We start from the raw sequence: 26892 nt of genomic DNA, 5'->3' as shown, positions 1-26892 counted from the left end.
TTCCCAGCTCTATGGCATTTTTAAAAGGTGCAATCAGAACTGAATGTGATAATCCAGACTCAGGTGCACAGCAGATGTATTGAAATATGGGCCAGTTTGCTTGGGGGGGGGGGGTAGGAGTAGGAAGTGTCACCTGCCACCTCCCAGTCCCTGCATGTATCATACTTGTGGTGAATATTGCTTGGATGATCTTGCTCTTCAAATTCCGGTTTAGGGCCTGTAGTTTCACTGTGTACTGGGTGGATGGACTCAGCTCTGACAAGCTGTAGGAATTCGACTCAGGTCCCAGGATAACTTCCTGCAGGGTGGGGGGGAATCAATAATGAATGGAGGGTGAATGAATTAAGAATGAAGACTTGTTCCATTTTTTACATGGTTGTTGAATCATTCATGCTACCTTAAGAAAACAGTGTCAAAGATTGATGAGGCCATTTCTGTTCCTGATAAGATCTTCCCACACCACGCCACATTAGAAGCAATGGAATGGTTTCCTTAAGATAAATCTTTCATACAAGAATATGCTGGTGGCATAGCTAGAAAGCAAGGTTAGTGTTGGTATGAACATGGCTGATACATGCACTAAGCACAGCAGCATATTTGGAGCACATCAAATATGTATCCCCTACTGTGGCATCTCTATGAACACAACTGCACTAAATAGAGGGGATGTTTCTGCTGCCCAAACTCATCATGTCTTAGACACCCATCGAAAATGGTCTCAAAGGGCATTTCCTGGCAAATAATTTGGCTGTGCAATGCCAGGCTTTTTATGAAGAAAGCATGGATGTGAGAAGGGCAGTACCCCCACCCCCCACCCCTGGCTATTTTCAGGGGTGGGGTGAATTTTGAAGGCAGAGGTTCAAAACTCACTGCCACTCCTCTTTGCCCTTCCTAGGCTGGCACTTCCAGTTTCTTGTCCCCAGAGATCCCATTGGAATGATGGGGGATGCTTGGCATTCTGGGGAAACAAATATGGCAGCCTCCAGCCCAGGAAGAGCATTTTTTGAGTTTGGCCTCTTTGCTCTTAAAATTCACATCAACAGCCTGAAGTCCTACCCACAAAGGTTTTGTGCATTGCTGGAAATGTTCGTGTTCCCCTCCAAGCCCTCTGATATGTCTCATGTATATCTGAGCAGTGCAATTCTGGTTACATTGGATTGTGTCCAATATTATTTTCACTCAGAGAAGACCCATTTAAATTAATGGTCAGGACAAACTTAGGCCTATTGGTTTGAATGGGATCTAGTTGAGTGGAATTGGCATTGGATACAACCATAATTACCACCACCACCCCCATTGATGTAGAACTCCTGTTCACAGGAGGAACATAGAAAGCTCCTATATTCATTGGCCCTGTGAAATGCTGATTGATTGCCGCTCTATGGGGCTTTCTGACAGGGATTCTTGTCAGGCTTATATGGGAACCTGGGAACTTTTCCAAACAAGCCATGTGCTCTAAGGCTGCATTCACACAGCAGTATGCTCCATTTCCCTAACATTTCCCAAATTGTTAATTCTCACATTATACTTGAGCCTTCACACAATGCAAGAGCTGGAAAACTAATGGAAGACAGCACATGTTCATTCCATTTGATTCCATTAAAGATACATTTGCAACCATCCTTAACCTGGAAAATTGTGAGATAAAGTGACAGAATTGGGGGCAGTGTACAGGCATACAGATCTTTCCTGTGGTTTTCATGAGGGGCATTTTGGTGGTGGAACGAGGGCGACGACCAGCCCTCCTTTGTTAAAATTATTGCTCAAATGGAGAAAGAGTTTTAACTTGGGTGGGTGCTGTTTTATTGGGGGGGGGGAGGTTGTTTTAAATTGTTTTTAAATGTTATATATTAATTTAGATTTTGTATTTGGGGTTGGTGTATTGTTTAGGGGCCTTTGTTGAGGAGTGTATTTTTTATTATTATTGTTAATTGTTTTAATTATTTTTATTATGCATGTTGTGCTTTTTATACTGTAACTTCATGTTGTGAACTGCCCCGAGACCTCTGGGTATAGGGCAATATGCAAAACAAACGAACAGTCATAGGCAGACAAAAGCAGGCATGTGCGGAAAGGGTAAAGGAGTACAGTCATACCTCGGGTTACAGACACTTCAGGTTGTGTGTTTTTGGGTTGCGCACTGCGCCGAACCTGGAAGTACCGAAACGGGTTACTTCCAGGTTTTGGCGCTTTGCGCATGTGCAGAAGTGCCGAATTGTGACCTGTGCATGTGCAGATGCAGCGCTGCAGGTTGCAAACATTGCAGTTTGCGAACATGCCTCCTGCATGGATCACGTTCGCAACCTGAGCGTCCACTGTAGTGATCTTGTCTAACAACATTCATTGTTGTGTCACACCATGCTCAGTGATGCGAATGAAATTTATTGCAACATGCTGGTATATCAGTCTAAAACTTATAGTTCCATAATGCACGAGCCACCGCAGTGTGAAAGACACATTAGAAAACAGACAGAAGTGCTGTCATTATAATCAGAGGGAAACTTAATGCATGTCTGAACGCATCCTTAATATCTGGGTCCTCCCCTTTGCAGTCTGCACATGACAGAGACTATCATACTAGACCCAAATGCTTACCTTAACTTTGCCATCAATTGATTCATAGATCAAGAGGTAACCTGTAACAGGGGCACGAGGGGGCTTCCATGTTAGCTGTGCTGTTTCAAACTGAACATCAGTTGCAGTGAGATCCCTTGGAGCATCAAGGTCTAGGAGAAAGATGAGAAGTTTTTATTTTTTGTTTCAAATATATTTTAATATAAAGATCAGTCTGCCTGGTGCCTTCCAGATGCTTTGGACCACAGCTGCCATTGACTCAAGGCAGCATGAACAATAGTCAAGGATGTTAAGAGTCATAGTCCAAAAAAAACTGGAAGGAACAAGGTTGGAAAAGATATGTATAGGAACCAACTCATGCAGACTCAGCCCTCCCTTCTGAGAATCCAAAGTCAGTGCAATATACTTGTTTTAGGACCACAAGCTTCATCAGTAACCTATGATAGAACAGAACCTACCTGTAGTGAATTTGGTGGATATGACTGTGCTTTTCTGTGGTCCCTTCCTGGCATAGATCCGGAGTGTATATTCAGAGGCTGGACGGAGGCCACTGAGATCATATTCCACAGTATTGCCTGAGACACTCTGAGTAATTTCACGCTCTAAAACAACAAAGAAAGAACATCGATCAACGAGCAACTTGGATTCAGCAGGTGCATTTGTTGAACCATAGAATCCTAGAATTGTAGAGCTGAAAGAGACTCTAAGGATAATCTAGTCCAACCCCCTGTAGTGCAGGAAGATGCAGCTGTCCCATACAGGGATCAAACCTTCAACCTTGGCATTATTATCACAGCGCTCTAAGTTAATGGTATATTGGATTCACTGCTTTTGCAAAGCATGTGTTGCTCCTCTTAGCTAATTTTGGCCACCCTATATAGAGAAGAGGACTCTGCAACAAAGCCCACTTGGATGAGAGAGTTTGTTGAACTTCATCCCTGCAATTCTATTTTCTTTCTTAGAAACATCTCAAACCCATCTCCCATCATAAGGTCTTAGGTCAGGATACAATGCAAATTACAATTCACAATGAACCAATCTGGATCACAAATGAACTTGCCAAAAAAAGCAGGCTACAAATACAACAAACACCTTTAAAGTTTCAAATGTATTTAAGTTTCCACTATAACTTAACATGGCTACTCTTCTGCAATTTATGGGTTGTAGCCAACATTGGTCCTACTCAGAGTAGACCCATTGAAAGATGGCCATTGCTAAATTAGGTGCATTAATTTCAATGGGTTTACTCCAAGGACAACCCAACAATTTTAGGAGAGCTCCATGACAGAGTTAGCAAAAAGCAAATAGTGCAATTGTGGCTGGTGTCCATTGGTACTGGTAGGGCAGATAGGAGGGAGGTCAACAGGAGGTGAACCCAGGGCCAATGACAGACTGAGACATCCCCTCGAGTGGTTGTAGGTAAGAAGAAAATTCCACAACTGTTTGCATTAAAAAATAAATAAATCCTCATCTGCATGGTAGTGTGAATTTCTCCAAATATACACATTTTGTATTCAGTTTTGCCAGACACACATTTTTACAAAGCAATCTCCCCTGACATAATGCATTTTTGTTGGTTGTTATTTGTATATACACTATTCCCCCCCAGCATCTGCATTTTTAGTACGCATTTCTTGGCTGGAGACCTGCATTGCAAAATCTAGAGGATTGCAGATTTTAAAATATGACTTTGTTTCAGTTCACATGCTATTTCAGAAAGTGCAAATTTGGTAGTTTTGACTTTAAAATTGGATCACATTTCTCCCCCAGCCCCCAGCCTTACTTCAAAGCAATGTTGACTTACCACCCTCAGTAACGTAGGAAATGATGTACTCATCAACAGCAGCAATTGCCGGCTGCCAAACAGCCAGTGCTTTGGAATCAGTGATGTTTACTGCCATTAGCCCTGATGGACTATCCAGAGCTACAGAGTGGGAGACAGACAGAGATAGAATGTCACAATCTGCCTTGGTACCACTTGCTACAACACCTGTGTGGTGTCATCTGTATTACTTCCTTCAAATCCCTCCTGAAAAAGGGATTTTCTGTCAAGGATAGCCCTCTAGTTCCCAGTAATGCAGGGGGTAACTAAGTCTAAACGTATACAACTGTAATGGCCATATCTTGCTCCCTTGTTTCTCCCAGTCTTTCTTCCCCTTTCTCCATTGTTTCCTCTGTGTCAAATTTTAGGCTGTAAGCTCCTTAGGACAGGGATCCGCCCTTTTGTACTCTCTAAAGCAATTGTGAGGAATCTCCAGTCCGCAGGCCTAATAAAGCCACTTCACCCAAATCATGCACACCTGGCATTATATGTTACACCAAATAGCTGAAAAAGAACAACCAGGAACCTTAAAATGAACTCTTCATTTTTTTCATGGTAAGCAGGGCTTTTGCTACCAAGCCCCAATGTGGCTGGCTGCACTCAAAAGTGGAACTGTTCCCTGCCCCTAAACTATGTCTGCCTGCAACCCCACATTGGCAGGTATCTTCCTTTGCAATCTCGCTTGAGTCCAAAGGAAAGAATCAGGAGCACACCTATGGTAACCAGACATCAGGTGTTTGACAGTGGTCAGCCCTATCTTTTTCTCAAAGTGGCCCACCAGGAGACAGGAGCTCTGGATCCTGTTCCCTACTCCTGTTGTAAAGCATCCTGGCTACTGATCACTTAATTACCATCAACTTCTGGGACATACCTGTGGTCACAGATCCAGAAACAGGCTCACTTTCTTCAAATCCTTTGACAGAGATGATACTGACAATGTACTCCACGCCAGGGATCAGTTTTACCAGTTTAGTTCTACTCTTGCTTCCATCTACTGTCACATAATTGGGGGGACCTGGAATAGATAGCAGCTTGGATGACTGTTGGGACCAAGTGTGCAAGGTTCAGAAACCAGAAGCAAAGGCTTAAGTATTTTGTCTCCAACATTCACAATACGTTACCAGCTATAAGAGAACATAAGAGCCCTGCTGCATCAGCCAAAGGCCCATCTAGTCCAGCATCCTGTTCTCAGTGACCAATAAGATGTTTCTGAGAAGCCTACAAGAAATATATGAGCACAACAGCTCTTTCCCTACTCCTCTTCCACAGCAACTGGTATTCAGATGCATACTGCAACTAGCACTGGGGGTAGTACACAGCCATCATGGGTATGAATTTGTCTAATCTCCCCTTAAAGCCATCCAAGTGGGTGGCTTTCACAACATCTTCTGGTTGCACATTCCATAGTTCCTTTATGCACCATGAGAAGAAGTGTTTTCTTTTGTCTGTTCTGAACCTCCCAACATCCAGCTTCATTGGTATTATGAAAAAGGTAGAAACGTTATTTCATCCCAAGGGTCATAGTCTTCCTCGGGCAACCTTGGGGGGTAGGGAGGCACATGCCAGCAGAGGATGGGGTCAGAGACAAAAGTAGACAAAGCAACGAATGCAAATCTTATCTTACACACATGCCATCTCTCTCTATGCTGCATCCAGGCAAGCAAGAGAAATGATCACAGTTCATGAACACTTTTAAGTCAGGCAAAACCATTCATGAAGGGCATAGATAAGTGCTGGTGGGAGATTGGGAGATGTGGCCTGAGAAGATTCTGAGGGCCAGGCATTTGGGCACCTCCAGGCCTCTGTTTCCCCTCCTCTGGCCCATCCCTGTTCATACACCCTTCTTCTTCCTTACCTCCTGTAACTGGAACATAGGTAATCCGGAAGAGGTCCACCCTTGTCCGTGGGGGTGTCCAACTGACCACAGCTGAGTCTTCGGTAATATCAGAGAATGTAATTTCCTTGGGAGGTCCCATTGCTAACCAAGAGACAGACAGTAAGGCAAACAAAGAGAAGGAGTTAACAAATTGTTGCATCAGCCAGGCTGGTAGGGAAAAAACCACACACACACTTGGTCTCAGATTTCCAGTCCAGGAGCTACAATAAATATTTGGTCCAGTGTCATGACTGGAATGGAAAGTTCCATACCACAAAGCGTTTTTACTTGGCACAGGCAAATGATTGTCTTCATGGCCAAGTTCTTGTTTTTGACAAGGATCTTGGAGTTGTAGTCAACACTGCACACACCTCCGCACCCCCTGAACCCCCAAAAAGAATTGTAATGCTCAAATCCCAAGACACCTTCTGCCAGGAGACGACATCGGGATAGCAAATGCTGCACTCAAAATGGATCATTTGTGGTCTTTGACAGTATGTCAGGTGCCATAGCTCTTGCTGAGAGATCCATGCGTTCCCAGCAGTGAACATGGAGCTCTTGTATTGGGGAAGCCTCTGCACATTTATGCTCCAGGGCCTGGCTATCAACTTTCCCTTCTTTAGTTTCAGTATTACCCTTTTATAGAACTCAAGGGGTGGGGCCTAAACTGGAATTAGTCCTCATCTGCAGTATTCACTTAAAGCAGTACCATAGAAGCATAGAACTGTAGAGTTGGAAGGGACCCTGAGGGTCATCTAGTCCAACCCACTGCAATGCAGGAACATGCAGATGTTCCCTACGGGGATCAAACCTGCATCCTTGGCATTATCAGCACCACACTCTAACCAACTGTGTCATCTGGTGATTAGCGTACCATCCCACTTTACACAGTCATGGTTTCCTCCAAAGAATCCTGGGGACAGCAGTCTGTTAAGGCTGCTGGAGGTTGTCAGGAGACCCCTTTCACAGAGCTACAATACCCAAATTTCCCCTGGAAGAGTGATTGCTAAACCACTTTTAGAACTGTAGTTCTGTGAGCGGGCAAGGCATCTCCTAGGCACCTCACAGCACCTCCAACACGCTAGTGTTACCAGGATTATTTGGGGTAAGTCATGACTGTGCATTCACACACACACACCTAGGAGTTTCCAGTGGAAATGTAGATTGGACAGGGCATATAGTCATTATGTTTCCGTTTCCCAGCTTTATGCCTTCATAGCATTGTTGGGGCATTTTTGTCACAATGTTTATGCTGATGATTGGCATCAGATGTAGATACTCTTTGAATAGGGGAAAAAAATGTGGCTGATGTAAATCTGTCAGTTTTGTGTACATCCTGCCCTCTTCCCCTTGGTTAGATGTCCCTGCATACTCATTGCAGATAATGATAAAACCATGTGCAAATCAAAGCTGTTCAAGTTTACATGTCAAGATTTTTGCTACGGGTCTTACATTTCTTTTGGCAGGTCAACTTGCAAAAGGGAAATAAAATGGAAGAGCTTTCCAACACCCAGAAGAAGAAACAAAATCTGGCAGCCCAGTATGTACATTCAGCCTTTTAACTGTAAATAGATGATTTTCCCCCAGTTGCAATGAAAACAACATCAGGGTTGTTGTTTTTTTGAATAAAAAATAAGCAACCCACACAAGAGATGTCCATTAGCAAGCAAGAGACAAATAGCAGAAGCAATTCACATTCAAATAATCTAGTAAGACATGCAAGTTAAAGTTCAACTAATTTTTTCTTCTTCTAAATTTGGAGGATGTATGTCCTACCTAATTCGACTTTGCTTACAAAACCCAATTCTGAAACATCTTCAGCATTTCAAGATTTGTAAGGAAAGAATGAGAAAAAACTATCCTAAGGGCTGATGGGTGTTGGAGTCCAACAGCATCTGGACCTATCCACCTATCCCTGTTCTACCCTTTCCAGTCCAAAACTCAGTGCAGCAGGGCCCTCCAGGTGTTGCAGGTTTCTTTATCTCCCTTTGGGGAAATCTTTTTTGTATTAGCCTCAAAATTTAGGTGTATTGACAGACCGAAAGGCATGAAATCAAAAGCTAATTACATGTCACTCATGCATCATGAGGACCACGATTCCTTGAAGCTCTCTGAATTGCTGCACTATAAGCAATGTTGTTGGAGATTTTAATGGACTTTTTCCTGTTACCAACTTACAGAATTAAATCCTGGGCTCCTAAGTCATTCTGAAAAGGGCTGACTAAGATTCTGTCACTGATGATAGGGATGGTGGGAAGGAGGCACTGTAACAGCTAATAGATATTTATCATGGAGAAAAGCTGTATCATAGTGGCAAAGCATGCAGAAGGACCTAGGTTCAATCCAAGGCATCACCAAGTAGGGATTGGAATGTCTCTTGCCTGAAACCCCAGATAGCTGCTGCCAGTAAATGCAGACTGGGGTGTGAAACCTTTTTGGTGTAGCAGGTCAGATCCTTCTCTCTCTCCAGCCCATGGGTCAACTCTGACAGGTGGGCAGGAGCACCGACATGTCAGTCACCTTGCACCATAATAACATTGACTGATTGACTTGTAGGTGTTCCTTCCAACCTGTTAAAAGCTGGCCTATGGAGTGGGGAAGAGATAGTGATAAAACATAGGACTGAACTTCCTACGACATCAGGTGTGGTCCAAGTGGGCATGGTTGGAGGAAAATGATCTTGTGGTTCAAATGGGGAGGCCTGGTAGGTTAAATGTGGCCCCTGAGCCAGAGGTTCCTCAACTCTGGTGAAGACAATACTGAGTAGATGGACCATGGTCTGAGTTGGTACAGGACAGTTTCCTATGCTTAACAAGTAAAGCCACTTCGAAATAGCTGTTCTCTTTGCATGAGTTGGTCTGTGTGAAGACCTACTGACCAGTGATGGATGCATGTTCCAACAAGGATTCCACAGACGTTACACCCATTTTTGTACTTTCCAATTTTTTATGGTATGAAAAGCTAGCATTGCTTGCAGCTAAATTTTATCCTTTGGAATTAATGTACTTAAATTAGTCATGTCCATCAGTTCCAAAGCCTCTGCTTTGAGTAGGACTAACACTGGATAATACTCCTTAGTTCAGAATGACAGTTGGGCTCACATGATGGGATGCTCCTTCACCTTAAAAAATAAAGAAACAAGACCCTGCATATGGAAATGTAGCGTGTCAAGAAGAAAGGTACAGATGTGAAAGACACATGCACACATATGCAGGTGAGTGGATCATGCCTTTCTCATCCTTGCCACACTTTATCCAAACAATACCTGTTGTAGCGATTGCATTTACAGGTTGGGAACGTTGTCCACTGGTAACTCCATAGAGATCAATGTAATATCCTGTGCCTTCTTTCAGCCCTATTATATCTTGGGTGCGTTCATGGCCTGGTACAATTAGTTCCAGAGGGTCTGATACCATATTGGTGTCCCTTATTTTAAGAACAAAACTGTCAAAGGCTCCATCATCTGCCGTCCAAGACAGACGAAAGCCATCAGGGGTTGCATCTGACACCAGAAGGTTGTCCACTTCAGGTTCTGCTTCTGAAAGTGCAAGAGGGAGAGAAAGAGAAAGAAAGAAAGCAAGAGAGGGAGAAATAAGATTTTTAATTTCCTTTAAAAGAAGAAAAAGGAGGAGACTCCAAGGAGATTTGCCCCAAGTCAGATTAGCGTATGATGTAAATGTTCCCGTCACAAATTCAAAGAAGTGGAAAGAATCCGCTATCCAAAAAAAGGGGGGGAAATGCATTCAGAGATTATGAGCAAGACACATTCTTATCAAAATATGTGGGTGTAGGTGCGATCACTCTTCAAGGACCCCCAAAGCAGCATGGCATTATCACTCACCATCTCCCCCTGCCATGCAATATTAAAACATGCTGGTAGTAAGCCTGATGTTCATTCGTTCTCTGTCTTCCATCAGAATCTCCTATTTTTCTGCTGATTTTTTTAAAGAAGGTCATTAAAAGCAAAGCCACTGTAAATTATCTGAACACTGTCGTTTTCCCAGGTTCACATCAAAGCACGCCTTTGAACAAAACAACCTATTCTTCCAATTCACAAATTATGGTAAGTTTGTAGCCCCTTTAGTCCAGCTCCCCTGATCCGGTGGTGGCTGGTGGCACAGAAGACGAGGCTATCAGTAGGTGGAGGTGAAGCCAATGATATGCTGAGTCAACTTATTTCAGTTTTGTTCCCAACCTCCTCACTGTTGAGTTCTGCAAGGCTAACATTGATACTGGTAATAAGCAAGAAGGCAGGCAGGTGGGGATAGCTGAGGGTTGTGGGGCACTGTCTTATTGAACCACCCCTTCTGCTCTATCCATACAGAAAATGTAGGGCAGGAGTGGGGAGCTTCTGCAGCCCTCCTGATGTTGTTGGGCTACTATTCCCTGTTGGCCATGCTGTATGGGACTAATGGGAGCTGAAGTCTAATAACATTTGGAGGGGCAGAGGTTTTTCATCCCTGAGCAGATGACTCTCGACTGAGGGAGAGCCTAACCAATTCCCTAGAAACCTGGTTCTATTGTTGAGCTGCTTTCCCCTAGCAAGATGTTTTCCTGTTGCTTATCTGAAACCTGATCTCCTGTAACATAAGCACAAAGTTCTAGTTCTTTTCTCTGAAGCAGATGAGAATAAATTTTTGCTCTCTTCTATGTAGCACCTCTTCAGACAAATCTGATTCACATGGTGCATGTTTGACACCTGACTGAAGCAATTTGATTAGTGATTTAACTGGAATACTAGGTTCATATTATGCATGTGCCCAGCTTGTAATGAGCATCTGGATCTCAAGATGAGCATAGTTCCAGGTGCCCCAGGTGAAAAAGCTCTTATCTGGCTGTAGCATGTCCTTCCCTCCCTGGTGCCAAAATTAGAACTGGGTCAGGCCATCACAAACTAACCTTCCAGGTACATAGGCAGCACACATGTTTGTAGTGAACTAGTTTGGTTTAAGTAGTTTGGTTTCACTGAACTTGTTAGAAAAAACCCTTCTGAACCACACCTAAAAGTGGTCCTCAAAAATGCCAGGTGAACTAAACATGAATTAAGTTCATTTGGGGGTAGAAACTTTGAACAATTTCTAGTTCTTCTTCAGATTTATTTTCTTACATGTGGGTTTTGTTTGTTTATTTACTCTTTGGGCCTTTAAACGTAAAGATCACAGTTGGGGTAAATAAACCAAACAACTCACAGTCTACTGTGTGTGTGTTTTGATGTCTTCTTAGTCTTAAATATATTGTATACTTCAGTCCTGCAGCTTGGGAATGCTGATTTTTTCTCTTTTTGCTGAGGGTTACTTTGGATGAACTTAGATGGAACTGTGAACTGAACATGAACTGAACTAGCTCATTTTGTAAAGGAACATATGTGAACTGGAATTAGTTCCTCTGGGGACATAATAGTTCCCAAGCCCATCTGGCTGGCTAGTGGAAAGAGATAACTTGGCTCTATGGCTAGTGGAAAGAGATATCTTGGCTATATGGACTTTTGGTCTGATGCAGCAGTGCACTTGTTGCACTTTTACAGGTGGAAGGAACTAAATAAAGCTGTATCACTGTTTAGCCATGCACGCTTCAAAAGCTACCAAGATTGCTGAAGCATCAATTTTCTTCCACCTTCCGGAGCTGTGTTTACTTAGCAAGATATTCTGAGATAATGAAAGAGAGATGGAGAGAGAGAACAGAAAGGCTACAAGTAAATGTGGGTGGATGTCAAATAATGCTGCTAAGGATTGGAAAAATCCTTAGTTTCTTGGCTAGGAATTGAATTAATATGGTGGTTTTTTTAAAGGATTAAACACACACACACACAGAGAGAGAGAGAGAGAGAGAGAGAGAGAGAGAGAGAGAGAGAGAAAAGGAAGGTCAAGAGCTTCTTGCAGGGTTCTACAAGGGGCAACACTAAAGAGACTAAAACACTGAAACCCCCTGGACTGGTTGCAAGAAAGAAGATAGGGAGGTGGGTGCTGGCTAAGTGCAGACTGAGGTTGGTGGGGCAATGCAGTGATGGGTATGATCCTCACACAGTCTCACATGCACATACAAAGGACATACACAGGCAGACAACCTCCTCATCAGCTGAACAGAGCAGATCAGCTGAAGAGAGGGAATATTACTCCTGTCTATCCATTAAATGATCAATGTGATGGTAGGGAAGCATCTCCACCCATTCCAGTGCTGTGTCTACTTCTATTCCTTTCCTTTTGGCCATTGGTCTTGAGAGGGCAGGACAAATTATTTATAGAGGGCTAGATCATACCCTTGAACTAGGAGTTCACTACTTGAGTGTGAAGGCACAAGCTACAACAACCTGGCTGCAGCTCAAAACCAGTCTAGGTCTATTTAGTGCCTAGATGGGAGATTGCCTAGGAATCCTATGTATGCTGTGCTGCATTGAGTTCTATGGAAGAAAGGCAATATATTAACCAACTAAGTAAAATCTTTCCCAATAGGATTCCAATGAAGCTGGATACCTTGGCTTACAAGGAATACGAAAGCTAAACTATGTATGCAAACTTAGATCATATTTGCCATCATTGCAGATCCTCTTGTATGAAGAAAATAGATCGGACTATCATGGAGAAGAGGTGTTTTAAGGAGTCCTGGAGTACTACTGAAAAATGTTCCAAGCATTAAGATTATTCTTCCTTCAGAAGTAAGTTCCTAACACGGATTTAAATCCTTGTTCAAAGCCACCGCTGAAGTTTTCCAATGGAGACAATATGGTGGTGGGGCTAAGTTTAGTTAAATGGATATATTGATGGGTTTAGATGTGGGGTACCCTTCAGAATACTTGGTCGGCCATAATGTTCACTGCTGGTATTGTCCCTGTCATCATTTTGCAGAATGACCTAGCCCATAGGGAGTTTAACACTCATGGAGTTCTTGAAAGCTCAAGTTTTCTTGAAGTTAACCATATCTGTGAGCCTGATCAGTGTTTGGATAGGAACATTCTTCTCTTGCTGTGTACCTCATGCAATCTGCTTTCCCAAAAGTAGAATAAATAAACAAGGGAAGAGAAGTAGAATGTATAAACAAAGATTCAATCAATGAGGATACATTGGAACTCCCCCTCTGGATAGGGGGTCAAAGACATCTGAACAAATCAACATCTGTTGGTTCTCTCAGTTTGGTGTTCCAAGAGATAGGGCATCCAAGAAAGAGAAGTATGGGAGTCATGTTAGTGGATGTGTCAGTAGCTAGTGATGAGGGAAACCATGGTTGGTCACCAAATGAGGCGTTAAAAAAAAAAGTGTCCAGAGGAAGGATGAAGAAAGTGTGCATTAGAGGTAGAGAACATTCCAGTTGCATTAAAATACCTGTTAGAGCAACAACACTTAAGGGCCTAGTTTGGCGACCATGAGCAAAACCGTAAAGCACAACCTCATAGCCAATGCCAGTTATGAGACCTCTAAGTGTCAGCTGACGCTGGGCTCCTGAGAGGAGGAACTCCTGGGGGTCCAGCAGTTTGCCAGAATCCACCACGATTATTAGAAAGCTGTCAAAGGCATTCTCTGATGCCATCCAGGACACTGTAAAGCCATATGGATTAATGCCTGAGACAGTGAGGTTTTCCAGTGGGGGCAAAGGCTCTGAAAGAAGGGGAAGGTGTGAAAAACACAAAGGAGAAAAAAAAAAAGAGTTAGATAAGACAGTGCGTGTAACTTGATATCAACCACAGGTCTCCATGGGGGAGCAGGGGAAACTAGCAACTATTACAGTGTAGTATTAATGGTGAAATAATTGTATATAGTTTTCAAGGTAGATTCATACATGCATATCTATCACTCAGTGGGCTGTATCCAATGCCAGTCCTACTCAGTATAGACCTGTTGAAATCAAGGAACTGAATAATTTGGGTCTACTCTGAAGAGAACTTAGTTTGGGTACAATGCAATATCTCCATGGATAGCACAGTCAAGCTTCATGATGTGGTCTATGTTAGCTGCATAAAGGGTTATGCTGCAGTTTGAGATCAGGTTATTAGAAGACCCATCAACACCTGCATGGACCTGTCCTAGTCATAACCGAGACTATGGAAGCTCTGCTTCAGTGCCTTCTAAGATCTATGGCCGTGTTTCCCAAACTTGGGTCTCCAGCTGTTTTGGGACTACAATTCCCACCATCCCTGACCACTGGTCCTGCTAGCTGGGGATGATGAGAGTTGTAGTCCAAAAACAGCTGGAGATGCAAGTTTGGGAAACCAAATCTATGAGGGTGGTAGACAAACTTCAGTGTGTTTACTCAGAAGTAAGTCTCAGTGTGGTCAATGGAACTTGCTTCCAAGTAATTGTGTATAGCAGCAGAGAACCTGTGGCTCTTTAGTTGTTGTTAGACATCATCCCTGACAATTGGCCATGTTGGCTGGGATTGATGGCAATTTGAGCCCAACAATATCTGTCTAAAACCTCTGGCAAAGGAGAATTTACCACCTTGCAAGGCAGTCCAAGATCTCATGGCTACAATTACATGAAGATGGAGATCATATTAACCGTCAATGTTTTCTTCTCCAGACACATAGTAATATAAATTTAGTATTGTCCATTGCCTACTGCTGTTTGGTTTAAAACAAACAAACAGGCAACCCTCAATTGAAAGTCAATCAACTTTGCTCCACAAAGCTGTAATCCATCAACATTCTTAGATATGGGATATGCAGTACATGGTGAAAATGCCGCAATCATAATTGCCAATTCATTTAATCCAAATAGGAGGGGAATGGAAGGGGTGGGGGGAACAAACACCCAATGTCTTTTAAATGGGTACCTGTCATCAACAAAGAGATGAGAGACTCAGTGTGTCTCCCGCCTGTGGTTGTGCCCTGAATGTTAATGTCATAATCAGTATAATCTACTGAGCCTGAGACGAGAGTGTCATGAGCCTCTCCTGACACCGAAAGCTTCTGAGACTCCCGGAACAAATGGGAATCTCTAACATTTACAGCCAACTTTGCAAAAGGCCCATCTCTTGTGGTCCAGGAGAGGTTGAATGTGTTGGCCTTAGCATTTGTGAGTGTAAGCATGCCCAGCTGTGGTTCGACCTCTGAAGAAAAAGGGAACACAAAAAGTGGAAAGAGAAAAGCATTACTGGTTGGCAGCCATGTGGTGGTAGAGAAAACAGAAGGTGCATCACTTAATCAACAACATGTGAGGTTCTCCACCCCCGGCACAAAACCACTACAGTAAGTCCAGAGTATAAAAATGACATAAGTTGCATCAATGGATGGTCTGCTCATTTAGGAGAGCCCCCCAATAAGTCTCCCTTCTCTTTCCCCAAGGTAAGATGTTTTAATTTTTGCCTCAGGAATGGAAGGGAGAAAAATGGATGTGAGCAGGGACCAAAGCAGAACTGAAGCAGGTGCCAGCTCCCAAGAAGCTGTGCTTGCCTCAGCACTGCTTACTGCATGTGTGAAACCTAACCGACCCCAATTAAGGACCCATGCTAGAACTGCCCTCATGCTGCCATATGGTGACAAAGCAGTGTTGGCATGGTTTTGTAATGCTCATGTGCCTTTAAAGAAACAAGCTCAATGTGATCTCATGATCACCTGAAGATGGTGGAATGTACAGCAACACAGAAGACAGATATAGCACCACCAGACTTAACATGCAAGTTTGAAATAGTTTCCCCAACATTTCTCCACCACTTGGACATTGTCAAAGCATGCTTTTCCGGTCAGATCAGGCATAGCCCTTGGAACTTAAAAGCTCCTGCATGCAACGCAAAATGAAAGAATCCTGTCAGGCAAGACATACAGTAGGATCTTGGTTACCCTGGAGGTGCCTTTGTTAGCAAAACACACTGGCATCTTGTGGAAGGTATGTTATCATCCTAACCCCAATCAAGGATGATTGGTAGAAGTGACTGTATACTTGGGCTGGAAGCTCAAGAAAGAGATGGGCTTTGCTTTTCCATTCGAAGTATTGACTCAGCATAATAATATATGCAGAGATGCCAGACAGATGAGACTCTTGATATGTTTAATGGTATTGGTACCAACCATGCAGCTTCCCACCTCTCTTTGGTTGATACATTGCAATACTGAAAATATAAGTAACTGAGGTGTCTTCTAGGTCCAACAGCAGAACACTGATATGTGCCATCATAAAGCAAGGTGGCATGCAAAGATTTATCTCTCAGGATGACAAGAACTGTGGGATAGCAAGGCCTCATGATGAAAACATCAAGGCAGGAAGAAGAAAGACAGAAGAAGTGCAATGATGGTCAGTGATGGGAGATCAGATGCAGTGATGCTCTAGAAAAATGTCTGCTGGAACAAGTACATACACATATATTTATATATGCATATATGTATGTTGTAAGTAGCACACACACATACACACACATATGTGATGTAGATTAGCATGTGTGCATATACAGAAGAAGTCCTTAATTGTTGGGACACAACAGTTGTAACAATATTGTCCTCCTTTCAGGTTTACTCCGGTTCTGAGAAATAAGCACCCTTTCTAAATTAAGACAGGAAGGAAAATATCATACTTGGGGAAACTGCACTTATGAGTAAAAGGAATCAGAGAAAAGGCGAATCTTGGAGGTGATATACCTGTGGTAGCCCATGTCGTCAAGGTCTGGCTACTTTGCCCATCAACCAAGCCATGAAGCTGGAGGGTATAATTAGAGTTCGGTCTGAGATTGATGAGGACAAAGCTCCGAGAGTCCCCCGGCACTGTGTGCTGCTGGGAGTCCAGAGACTGGTTGTTGGTGTTTCTAACATCTAAGAGGAAATGGTCAAAGGCAACGTCCTGCGCTTCCCACATGAGGGACAGGCTGTCAGAGGAAGTATCTGAAACTGTGAGTTTGCTAAGGAGATGTGCGGTTACTATGAGGAAAAAACACATTGGAATAAACATGGGCAAAACTTCCAAGGTGGAATACAATAACAGAAGAACTCAAGGATGCAGAAGAAACATGCCCGGTGGAATCCTACCTGTAAACTTTGGGTTGTATCCGGCTAAATCCTACTGAGCATAGATCCATTGAATTTAATAGACTTAAGTTAGTCACTGGGTCTACTCTGAGTAGAGCTAACATTTAAAGCAACCTTTAAAGGGTGCTTTTTGGTTGTCCAACTTATACAATGGCAAAAATACAGGAAAGCAGTAGGTAGCATTGAGACGACTAGGACTGGAAAATGAATCAGTTTTAAAGAGATATATACACAGAATTCTAACCCACGGGCTTTTCTCACATTGAACTGCCTCTTTTATTGAGAACCTACTCCTGTCTAAACTATGTGCACTGTTGGTTTGTTTGTTGTTTTAAAAAGTCTGGATAATTATATGCAAAATTTTGTTTAAAAATACATTTATGCATATATTTGTGACAATACCCATAAAATGACAAGCCTCATGCTGTACTCTGTTTCCTCTGTTTCCTCTTATACGTATATTGAAACATATGCATTTGGATACCAACATGGTGCTCTCCAGGTTTTGTTGGACTACTAGTCCCCCATAGACTGTGCTGGCTGAGACTGCTTTATAGAGTTATGTGTGTTGCTGTGTCTATTTATGTGCAGGTTACTTCAGTAAATCTTTAGTAAATCTGGGGGGGTATATAGTATGTGTATAATATTATATGTATGGGAAACTTCATAACTTCATATTTTTAGTGAAACTGGGGTGGGTGGAGACTTTATTGTTAAGATTAAGGCCCCGCCTGCACTACACATTTTTAACACATCAAGGGTGCCAAGAATTGTTAAGAGACCTCTATTCTCTTCACAGAGATACAATTCCCAGAGTTCCCTGGGAACAGCGATTTGTTGTTACACTCATTAGTTCTTCCCATGTATAACCAACATCTGCAAGGGGCTACAGGAGATGCTAGATACGGCTACATATATTTAGCACACTTTCCATTCTCTTCCCTATGAAACTTTGGAGGATCAATGGAAAGTATAATATACCTTAGAAAAAACTACTTAGAAATTTCCCAAGTCCATCAAAATAGGATATTGCGATGGACTAACAAGCTTTTTTATTCTCATTTTCCCTTAAAGTGGATGTGTTCTACACTTCTAGAAAAAATGGCTGCTTTTCTTCATGGAACATAATAAAATCTCTGCTGCACCACAGCAAAGTCCCAAAATTTAAATAGGCATTGAGTGAATTATTATTATTGGTCCTAAATCTGCCACCAGCCATCTTAACCAGATAACCCTTACTTTCAGTGTTGATAAGAGAGGAAGAAAAACTTATCTCTGTTACAAAATTGTAAGAAGAGCTCTATTGGATTAAAGCCAAAGGCCTACCATAGTCCACCATCATGTTAACACAATCTGTGATTCCCCACGACTAGTATTCAGAGGCATACAGACTAGAGGGAGAACTTGGCCATTGTGCCTCATGACAGTCTTACCCTCCATGAATTTGTGTACTCCTCTTTTAAAGCCATCTGAGTTGGTGGCCATCGTTACCTCTTTCATAGTTAAACAATGACGTTAAAAGTGGCATACACAAATAGTTAATTTTCCTCTTTATTGCCCCTTCTCCCTACAAAAAAAAAAGCCCATGAAAAAAGCTCCAAATATCTTTTCATGTAAGGGAACACTTCAGCACACTTACAATTTTGCTTGTCCATTTCTGCAATTCACCAGAAGGCAATAGGAAGTGTGAAAGAGTAAATGGTGCTGAGGTTAAGGACGGTCTTGAAAAGGAAACTGAATAACACATGATACACATGGGGTAGGATCATATACCTGTAGTAGCTGTAGCGCTTAATGCCTGAGTACGGAAACCACGAGTAACTCCATAGAGGTAGATAATGAAATTAGTTTTAGGGGACAGCCCTGAGATATGAACAGCCTTTAAATGGCCTGAGATGTTGTATTCCATGGGTTCCAGCAACCTGTTGGAATCAATAATTTCAATGATAAAGCTCTCGAAGTTTCCTTTGGTGGTGATCCAGGAGAGATTGAAGCCTTCAGGGCTGATGCCCCAAACTGTTAAGTTGCTGACTTCGGGCTTCATCGCTGAAGAAGGGAAACAACATTGAATTTGATTTTAATTTTGATTTTAACTGAAAGTTCAAAGTCTGTTCTATTTGACTTCAAGTCCCGAGCTGAACAATGCAGGAGATGAAATGGGGGAGAGACCAGCTCAAGCAAGCAAATAAGGAAAGAAGCTAAAAGCCAATGCAAAATAGATGTCGAAGATAATCAAGGCCCCCATGCGTAGAAGCAGAATGCAGAGCAGCTCCCTAGGAATGATTTTGAGTCTTCTCCTATGCACAACTCTAGAGGGGAAAGTTGCAATAATATCCGCTAGATCACACACACACACAGCTGGGAGAATACCCTCAGGAAATAGCTGCACATTTTTGAAACACTTGCAAATAAACTTTGTAAATACTGTACTGAGCTGATAGCATATGGAGGGGAAGAAGAGGCATATTATGCTGCCTGGAGATCTTCAGAATACAGATGATTATAAAAGAAATTAAATGCAGAGGAAAGTGCCTTTGAGCATAGATTTAGGACTATGGTTTTCATGCTGGAAGATTACTTTAATCTACAGCCAAGCCTCAGTTCCTTTCACTCAGTTCCTCAATATTCTGCTAGGGATGTTCTTCAAATAAGGAAAGCATCACAACTGATAAACCCCTGTCTCTGTTTTTTAGATGAAAATAGCAGGGAAGCAAGTAGCATGTCAATTGGTAGCTCTCCAGAAAGTGGTTCCATGGGTTACCATGAAATGAAATAGTCAACCTACAGGAGATTTGCTCGTCATTAGGGAGGGAGGGAGGGAAACAATGCAGGGTTGAGCAGATGCCATTCTCTCTCTTTCTGCAAAGGAAGGAAGGAAGGAAGGAAGGAAGGAAGGAAGGAAGGAAGGAAGCAAGAAATGGTGGCTGAAACAGGTGAGCAGATGCAAAAAAAGAGAAGAAGATACCTGTCATGGATTCAACTGAAAGGGGCTTTGTTCTGTAGCCCCGAGTCACACCATAGAGAGTGATAGTGTAAAGAGTGCTTGGCAGGAGGCCAGTAAGATTCGCAAATCGCAAATAGCCTGGGATGGTGATATTATGTCCATTTTCTGGCTGGTTTGGCTCCTGCACCTGCATGACAAAGTTCTCAAAGGCCCCTTCTCCAGCCGTCCAGGTGAGCTGGAATCCATCCCAGTGAACCTCTGAGACTGATAAATTCCCCAGCTCAGGCTCTTTTTCTAGATGTAAAGGACAGAGAGCCAAATTGGTTAATCAGATTTGAAGGTCAAAGCAAGCAAGCAAAGGAGTGATGAGGTACCGCCTGTCTCAAAGCTTTCATGGTAATGAGTTCCATTTTTACCTGGTTACGTATTTATGAGCCCATCTCCCTTTCACTTATACACACACTTCAGGAGCTATATGTCCTAGGAGACAACCTGGGGATAAGATTTCCAAAGGAGATTCAGGAACACAGCTGAGGAAGCAGACATCAGCGAAGCCACCTATAAACCTTGATAGCCTCAGTAAAGCTATAGCTTTCTAGCAAGCAAGAATATTAAGCTGTGGGATCTGAAAAGGCAATTCAGGGACTGATTTCCATCTGATATTCATTTTGTAAGACACACACATACAGTCTGCTGCTTTACAGTAAACCATTAACAATTCAATATTTGCTCCCCCAAAGCTATTACAGGAATGCAGTAACGAATGAGGTAAAGGAGGTAAATATTTTATTGTGGGGACCAAAGCCCCCACAGCCCCTAGAAGTTGACTTCTATGTTTTCAAGGAAGGGAGTGGATAGTGCTCCCTATATCTCCACATTAGTTGTCTTCTACTGGCAAGGGAAGAGAGTCCTGTTTTCATAGTGAACAGCAATTTCATATTTTCTCGGATACTGTGGTTAAATGGGTAAAATGCCATGCTTTCAACAACTAAGAAAACAGATTTTCCTAACATAATGCATTTCTGTATGTTATTTTCACTAATATGCATGCTCCTGCACACAGTATACTAGTATATGCATTTCTGTACAAAAATTTTTGGCTGGAGAACTACATCACAAGATTCAGAGCAGTATGAATTTTGATGGTTGTGCTTCAATTCACATTAAATTGGGAAAGTGTGAATTTGGCTGGTTTATCTTTAAATGCAAACTGAATCCAGTTTCTTCCCCATCCTAGTAACAACCCAGTGCATGATCTGTTTCTATAACATTGCCAAAGCAAAGCAGGCATGAGCTTGGACTGGGAGCTACATGTAGCTATTCTGAGCTCTCTAAAAGGAAGAATGGGGTAGAAATATAATAAATATGAGAAATATAGAGGCCTAGATGAGGCGACAGTAGCCAGACATAGCAGGTAGATTAAGAAAAGAATAAATACAGTGTTGAGTTAAGAGCTTCTTGGATGGACAACAGATATCTGGCTATAAACATTCCTTCCAAAAATGAAATTCCTCTATTTATTATACTCTAAGCAAAGCCTCCAGCTTCTGCTGCCGCCATTTCTATATATGGTTCATATTGTTCATATTGAGAATATGAATGCTATAAAGAATTTAAATGTGATCCCTCACTGTTACTTCAGCCATAGCTCAGGGGGAGAACATCTGCCTTGCATGCAGAAGGTCCCAGATTCAACCCTGAACAATGAATGTGTCCTGTCTGGACAGCTATTACCAAGCAATTGGGATGCTAGATGGACCAATGGTCTGCTTCACTTTAGGGCAGCTTCCTATCTCCCTAAATCATACCAGATGGGAATGCTTTCCTGGATGCTGACTGGGGTGAATCTGCCTTCTTTACTACCTAAAGAGATGGACCTGAAACCTCAGGGAGTGGCTGTTGGTCAGTATTGACAACACAGGGCCTAGATGCAGTGGTTTTCTTTGTCCCAGGAATCAGCCAACCCTTTACAATGGAGCAGGAACTTCCTGCTGCTGAGGAGGTGAAGAGTATGAAGCAGTTTTACTGATGTTAATGAGAGCAAGTAGAACTTTGACTGTCTTTGTCTCAAATGGAACTATACTTCAGTTTGCCTGTGGTCCTTGAGCAGAAGGAGTTAACCAGAAGGAGACCCAGTGTGTCCTAGTGATTGGCATGCCAGAAAAAGGGTGGGGGAGACTCAGGTTCAAATCCTAAGCTGCAGCTATGAAGCTAAGTCTACCCTACCTCACAGGGATGTTGTGAAGACAACACTGGCGGGCAGGGAATGTGTGTCACCCTGAGCTTCAAGGAGGAAATGCAACTTAAATCCCTGTTGTTACAGTGGGATTTGAGACCATCTAACTTAATCTGGATCAGGGCCTTGGAACTATTCCTACCATTTCTTTTTCTAGGACCCAAATCCCACAAAACAAATCCAACTAAGCTCTGCTAAGAGTAGACCCACTAAAATCAATGTACCTAAGTTATTCATGCTCCTTATTTCCCAGAGTGTGACTGACATCGGCTGCAGCTCCTAAAAGCCCACTCAGGTTTTGCTTTGGAGGAATGCTATCAAATTGCCCACGTCTTTGCTTCCATGGGTTGTTCCTGGGGGACATCAACTTAAGAATCACAGAGGCCAATTCAGAAGGCCAAGCCTGGGTTATTCAAGCTGCCTGATGCTAAAGGAATACAAAGGGACTTAGTGTCATTTAACAGCAGAAGGGGTGAAGCAACATGTCTTGTATGATTTGGCTCAGGATGGAAGATTCCTTGCCCACGTTAGAGGCAATCAAGGGAATATAATAAGGGAACAATCATCTCCCTGAGTCACATCCCAGCATCCTTCCGGGCCCTTGTTTGAATGGTCCTCCTGGTGCTTATATATTGGGATGAGGGCAACTTCACTTGGAGGCAGAGGGAGACAGAACAGTGGCTAGAAGTACTTTGATGCAAGAGTTCCTGTACTTATTATGGAGGGACCCCAGCAGCAGTGGAACCAACTTGGGCCCCAGGTTATGGGTGCCCAGTGCATGTAACATCATGATGTCACGTTGCGATGTGATGTCATGACGTCAAACACATCCCCCGGCCTCAGAACCCGGAAGTCAGGTTCCGAGACCTCACAAGGCCTAGAAAAGCATCTCTGAGGTCTCACAAGGCCTCAGACATGACTTCCGGTGCTTCACAAGGCACTGGAAGTTGAGTTAGGGGCCCTGCGGTGTGGGTGCTCAGTCACCCAGAGCCCCCTATAGTTGGCGTCCCTGTCCAGCAGGAAGAGGTGGGTGGGTAAGAAATAACTCTGGGCTGACGATCACTGATAAATAAAAAACAAGAAAACCCTAGGGGGTTTAAGGCTTTGATGCCAGAAATGTCCAGATTTGGACATCTGAGCTCACTTGTTTATACAACTTTTGCTCAGACCTCGTTTATACAATCCCTAGAAGAATATGGAACACAGGAAACTGACTTTTACTGTGTCAGACCTTTGGCCCATCTAACTCAGTATTGTCTACATAGTGTTGTGACCAATGTAAGTCCTATTCAGAGTAGACCTACTGTAATTAATGAGCATGACTAACTTGGATTCCTTGATCTAAATGGGCGTGCTCCCAGTTCAATACAACTCACTGACTGGCAACAGTTCTCCAGGGTTTCAGGCCAGAGTTTCTTATAGCCCCACCTGGAAATTCTGGGGGATTGGACCTGGGAATTTCTACATGCAAAGCATGTGCTCTACCACAGAGCTACAGCCCTTTCCCCTGGAAGATAGGAAGCTGCCTTATACAATTGCTCAGTCTAGCTCTGTATAGTTTACACTGGTAGTGGCTGTTCAGGACTTCAGGCAGGAGTCTCTCCCAGCGCTAGCTAGAGACGCCAGGGGTTGAATCTGCAGTCTTCTGCATGCAAATCAGGTGCCCTACCACTGAGCAGGAATGGGAATACCCCTCAGAATCTGGACCTTCCTCATATAGAAGTTGACAGATAAAACTAGGCAAGATGAGAGCAATGAATACCTTCCCACCATCCCTATCCACAATAGACCAATAATTTATTTCATGCAGAGAGATTCCAGTTATTTATAGCATGTGCATTTTTTAGAGTTTTGCCTTGGCAGATGGTTAAAAGAAACTGTCTGCCTTGAAATTTTCAAATGATCAGTATTGGATATGAGAATCTAAAAGAAAGCCCTTTCCCTTCCTTGTGGTCCCTAAGTACTCAATACCTAAATGGGGGAAATGTGGAGCATGTGCTAATTTGGGGAACATCTGCATTTCACTGTCCTGGGTTCTCAAAACCAGATGGGACTATAGAGGTGAAGAATAAACCTTCCATATGGTGTCAATGAGCTGCCCATGCCAGCCCCCCCCCCCATCAAAGAACTCTATTTTTTATTGCTGAAACATAAAAGGAACAATGGGGATTTCATTAACATCCAGACACTAATCTGAATATCAATGCACATCTTGTAAATATGTACAGAATGAAACTTTGATCTTGTTACTTATTTAGCTGCACAGACCACCAAAACTGGAGCTAAAGACTTGGAATAGCTGGCTGGGAAACTCATACCTGAAAAGTTCTTTCCTAGAAAGAAGATGCTGTTATCATATTTATGGCTGCAAGCATTAATCAGATGTAAACTTGTGCCTTTGATGGTTTCTCTCCCAGGGAATGAGCTTTTGCATGACAAGGGCCATATTCACACCATACATTTAAAGCACTATAGCACCATGTTAAACAGTCATAAAAGGTAAAGGTAAAGGTACCCCTGCCCGTATGGGCCAGTCTTGACAGACTCTGGGGTTGTGCGCCCATCTCACTCAAGAGGCCGGGGGCCAGCGCTGTCTGGAGACACTTTCCGGGTCACGTGGCCAGCGTGACAAAGCTGCATCTGGCGAGCCAGCGCAGCACACGGAACACCGTTTACCTTCCCGCTAGTAAGCGGTCCCTATTTATCTACTTGCACCCGGGGGTGCTTTCGAACTGCTAGGTTGGCAGGCGCTGGGACCGAGCAACGGGAGCACACCCCGCCGCGGGGATTCAAACCGCCGACTTTTCGATTGGCAAGCCCTAGGCACTGAGGCTTTTACCCACAGCGCCACCCGCGTCCCTGTTAAACAGTCATAGCTTCCCCCAAAGCTACCAGTCCCAGACTTCCCAGTGAAGAGAGGTTGATTGTTAGACCACTCTAGAAGCTGTAGCTCTGCAAGGGAACTAGGGGGTCTCCTAACAACTGTCAGCACCCATTATGAATTACAGTTCCCAGATTGTTTTTAAAGTGGTTATTTAAAGTTGCTTTTAAGGTGTGAATAGGGCTAAGGTTCAGTCTGTCCCTAACCTGTCCCAAGTCAATCTAGAAGATTATTTAATGTGGCAACTTACATCACCATGCAAATAACCGCACAGTGTCCTGGTTCCATCCTTTGCAAAAGAGGCATATTACAGGGCTCATCTTTGGGGTCAAAGCACATTTGCTGCTCATGTGCCTGACCACTGGAACTCTTGAAACATTAAAATGATGCAAACATAAGCTGGAGCAAGAGGGAAGTGGGGCTGATTGCAGAAAAGGCATATTATGGGCTGCCTATCTTTTTTTTGTCTGCTGTACCCACACCCCTTAGGAATTTAAGCCTACAATTTGGATGGAGGCATGAACTGAAGTGTCAGAGCCAAAGGGTCAGTGTACAAGGGGCTATTGGCTTCAGGCCCTCAGCCATGGGCTGGAAACCATTGTGCAATCCAAGAACCTGTTTGGGGAGATGCAAACACAAAGGCACGTACCAGTAGAGCCAACCACTGTTGCAGGCTTGCTCTTGTGCCTGCCCTTCTCTGCCACAAGGTTGATGGTGTACTCTGTCCCAGCATCTAGGGACCTTAGGATGTGAGACGTGCTATCGGCAGGAATCTCCATTTCATTCTTCCTCCCATCAGGGGTCATGTAAGTAAGGCGATAGCGGTCAATTTTAGCCCGGGGTATTTTCCACCGCAAAGTGAGAGTTGTCTCGGTAGGATCAGTGATTTCCAAGTCCTTGGGACGATCCAGATCTGTGTGCAAAGAGAAATAAGAGAATTGTAGAGTTGGGGGACCATTTTGGGTCATGTAGACCAATCGATTTAACAAGACTCAGTTAATGAACAATTGTGTTTGGGTGGAGCTGGAGCAGTATATTCTGTTGATCCTGTTCTTCTGGACTACAAGCTGTGTAAAAAGTGCAGAGAGACGTTGAGTCTCCTTCTACTGAGAACTGTTATTGGATAATTCCCAAACATTTGGCACTGTATTGCTTAAGAGATGTTTCATCCTATATTACTGAAAGGGTTGCGAAAGGGTTGTGGGGGTTGCAGGGGTGTGGAAGCAAAAAATGTAATGCATGTTGGGTACAGATACCCCCCCCACACAAAGTGAGCAGCATGTTACAAGTCCTCTCACCTTCTGTGGTGGGCAGCATTGTGGCCAGGTATCCAGGCCCATGCAGTGAAACTAGAAACTGTATAATGGTGGCATTTACATTTGCTGTTCAACACACTTCTGCATCTGGCCCCGACTCCATAGACCTGTGGCCCTCAAAAGGTTGCTCAGAAGGGAATGTGGCCCTCAGGCTGAAAAGGGTTCCCCATCCCTGCCCTATGATGAAGTTGTTAGTTGCTCAAACAGCGTTGCCTCTGCAAACCCTCAGACAGATCCTGTTGCCTGGCTGCAATTTTCTACGCACTTTTGGGACACATTTCCCGATATAAGATACAGT

The 26892-nt window shown here is 43.3% G+C and overlaps 1 protein-coding gene across 4 annotated transcripts in view; it reads right to left on the bottom strand.

Annotated features, from left to right (window-relative positions):
- Nucleotides 1-26892, bottom strand: part of TNC (tenascin C) — an 85296-nt gene that overhangs the window by 10966 nt on the left and 47438 nt on the right. Inside the window, exons 10-22 of one of the 4 annotated variants that reach the window (XM_077922697.1) lie at nucleotides 25928-26191; nucleotides 20183-20455; nucleotides 18991-19263; nucleotides 16834-17109; nucleotides 15036-15311; nucleotides 13589-13861; nucleotides 9538-9810; nucleotides 6252-6374; nucleotides 5268-5411; nucleotides 4379-4498; nucleotides 3033-3176; nucleotides 2596-2726; nucleotides 166-298 (exon numbers count right to left, since the gene is read on the bottom strand). In XM_077922697.1, the coding sequence (XP_077778823.1) occupies nucleotides 166-298; nucleotides 2596-2726; nucleotides 3033-3176; nucleotides 4379-4498; nucleotides 5268-5411; nucleotides 6252-6374; nucleotides 9538-9810; nucleotides 13589-13861; nucleotides 15036-15311; nucleotides 16834-17109; nucleotides 18991-19263; nucleotides 20183-20455; nucleotides 25928-26191 (2703 nt within the window). The remainder of the gene's footprint in view (nucleotides 1-165; nucleotides 299-2595; nucleotides 2727-3032; nucleotides 3177-4378; nucleotides 4499-5267; nucleotides 5412-6251; nucleotides 6375-9537; nucleotides 9811-13588; nucleotides 13862-15035; nucleotides 15312-16833; nucleotides 17110-18990; nucleotides 19264-20182; nucleotides 20456-25927; nucleotides 26192-26892) is intronic. The other 3 variants (XM_028714502.2, XM_028714504.2, XM_028714506.2) reach the window with 3 other exon arrangements.

Source organism: Podarcis muralis, chromosome Z (genome assembly GCF_964188315.1).
Source record: "Podarcis muralis chromosome Z, rPodMur119.hap1.1, whole genome shotgun sequence".
In the NCBI taxonomy this organism is placed as follows: Eukaryota; Metazoa; Chordata; class Lepidosauria; order Squamata; family Lacertidae; genus Podarcis; species Podarcis muralis.
This window is presented reverse-complemented; position numbering and strand designations above follow the sequence as displayed.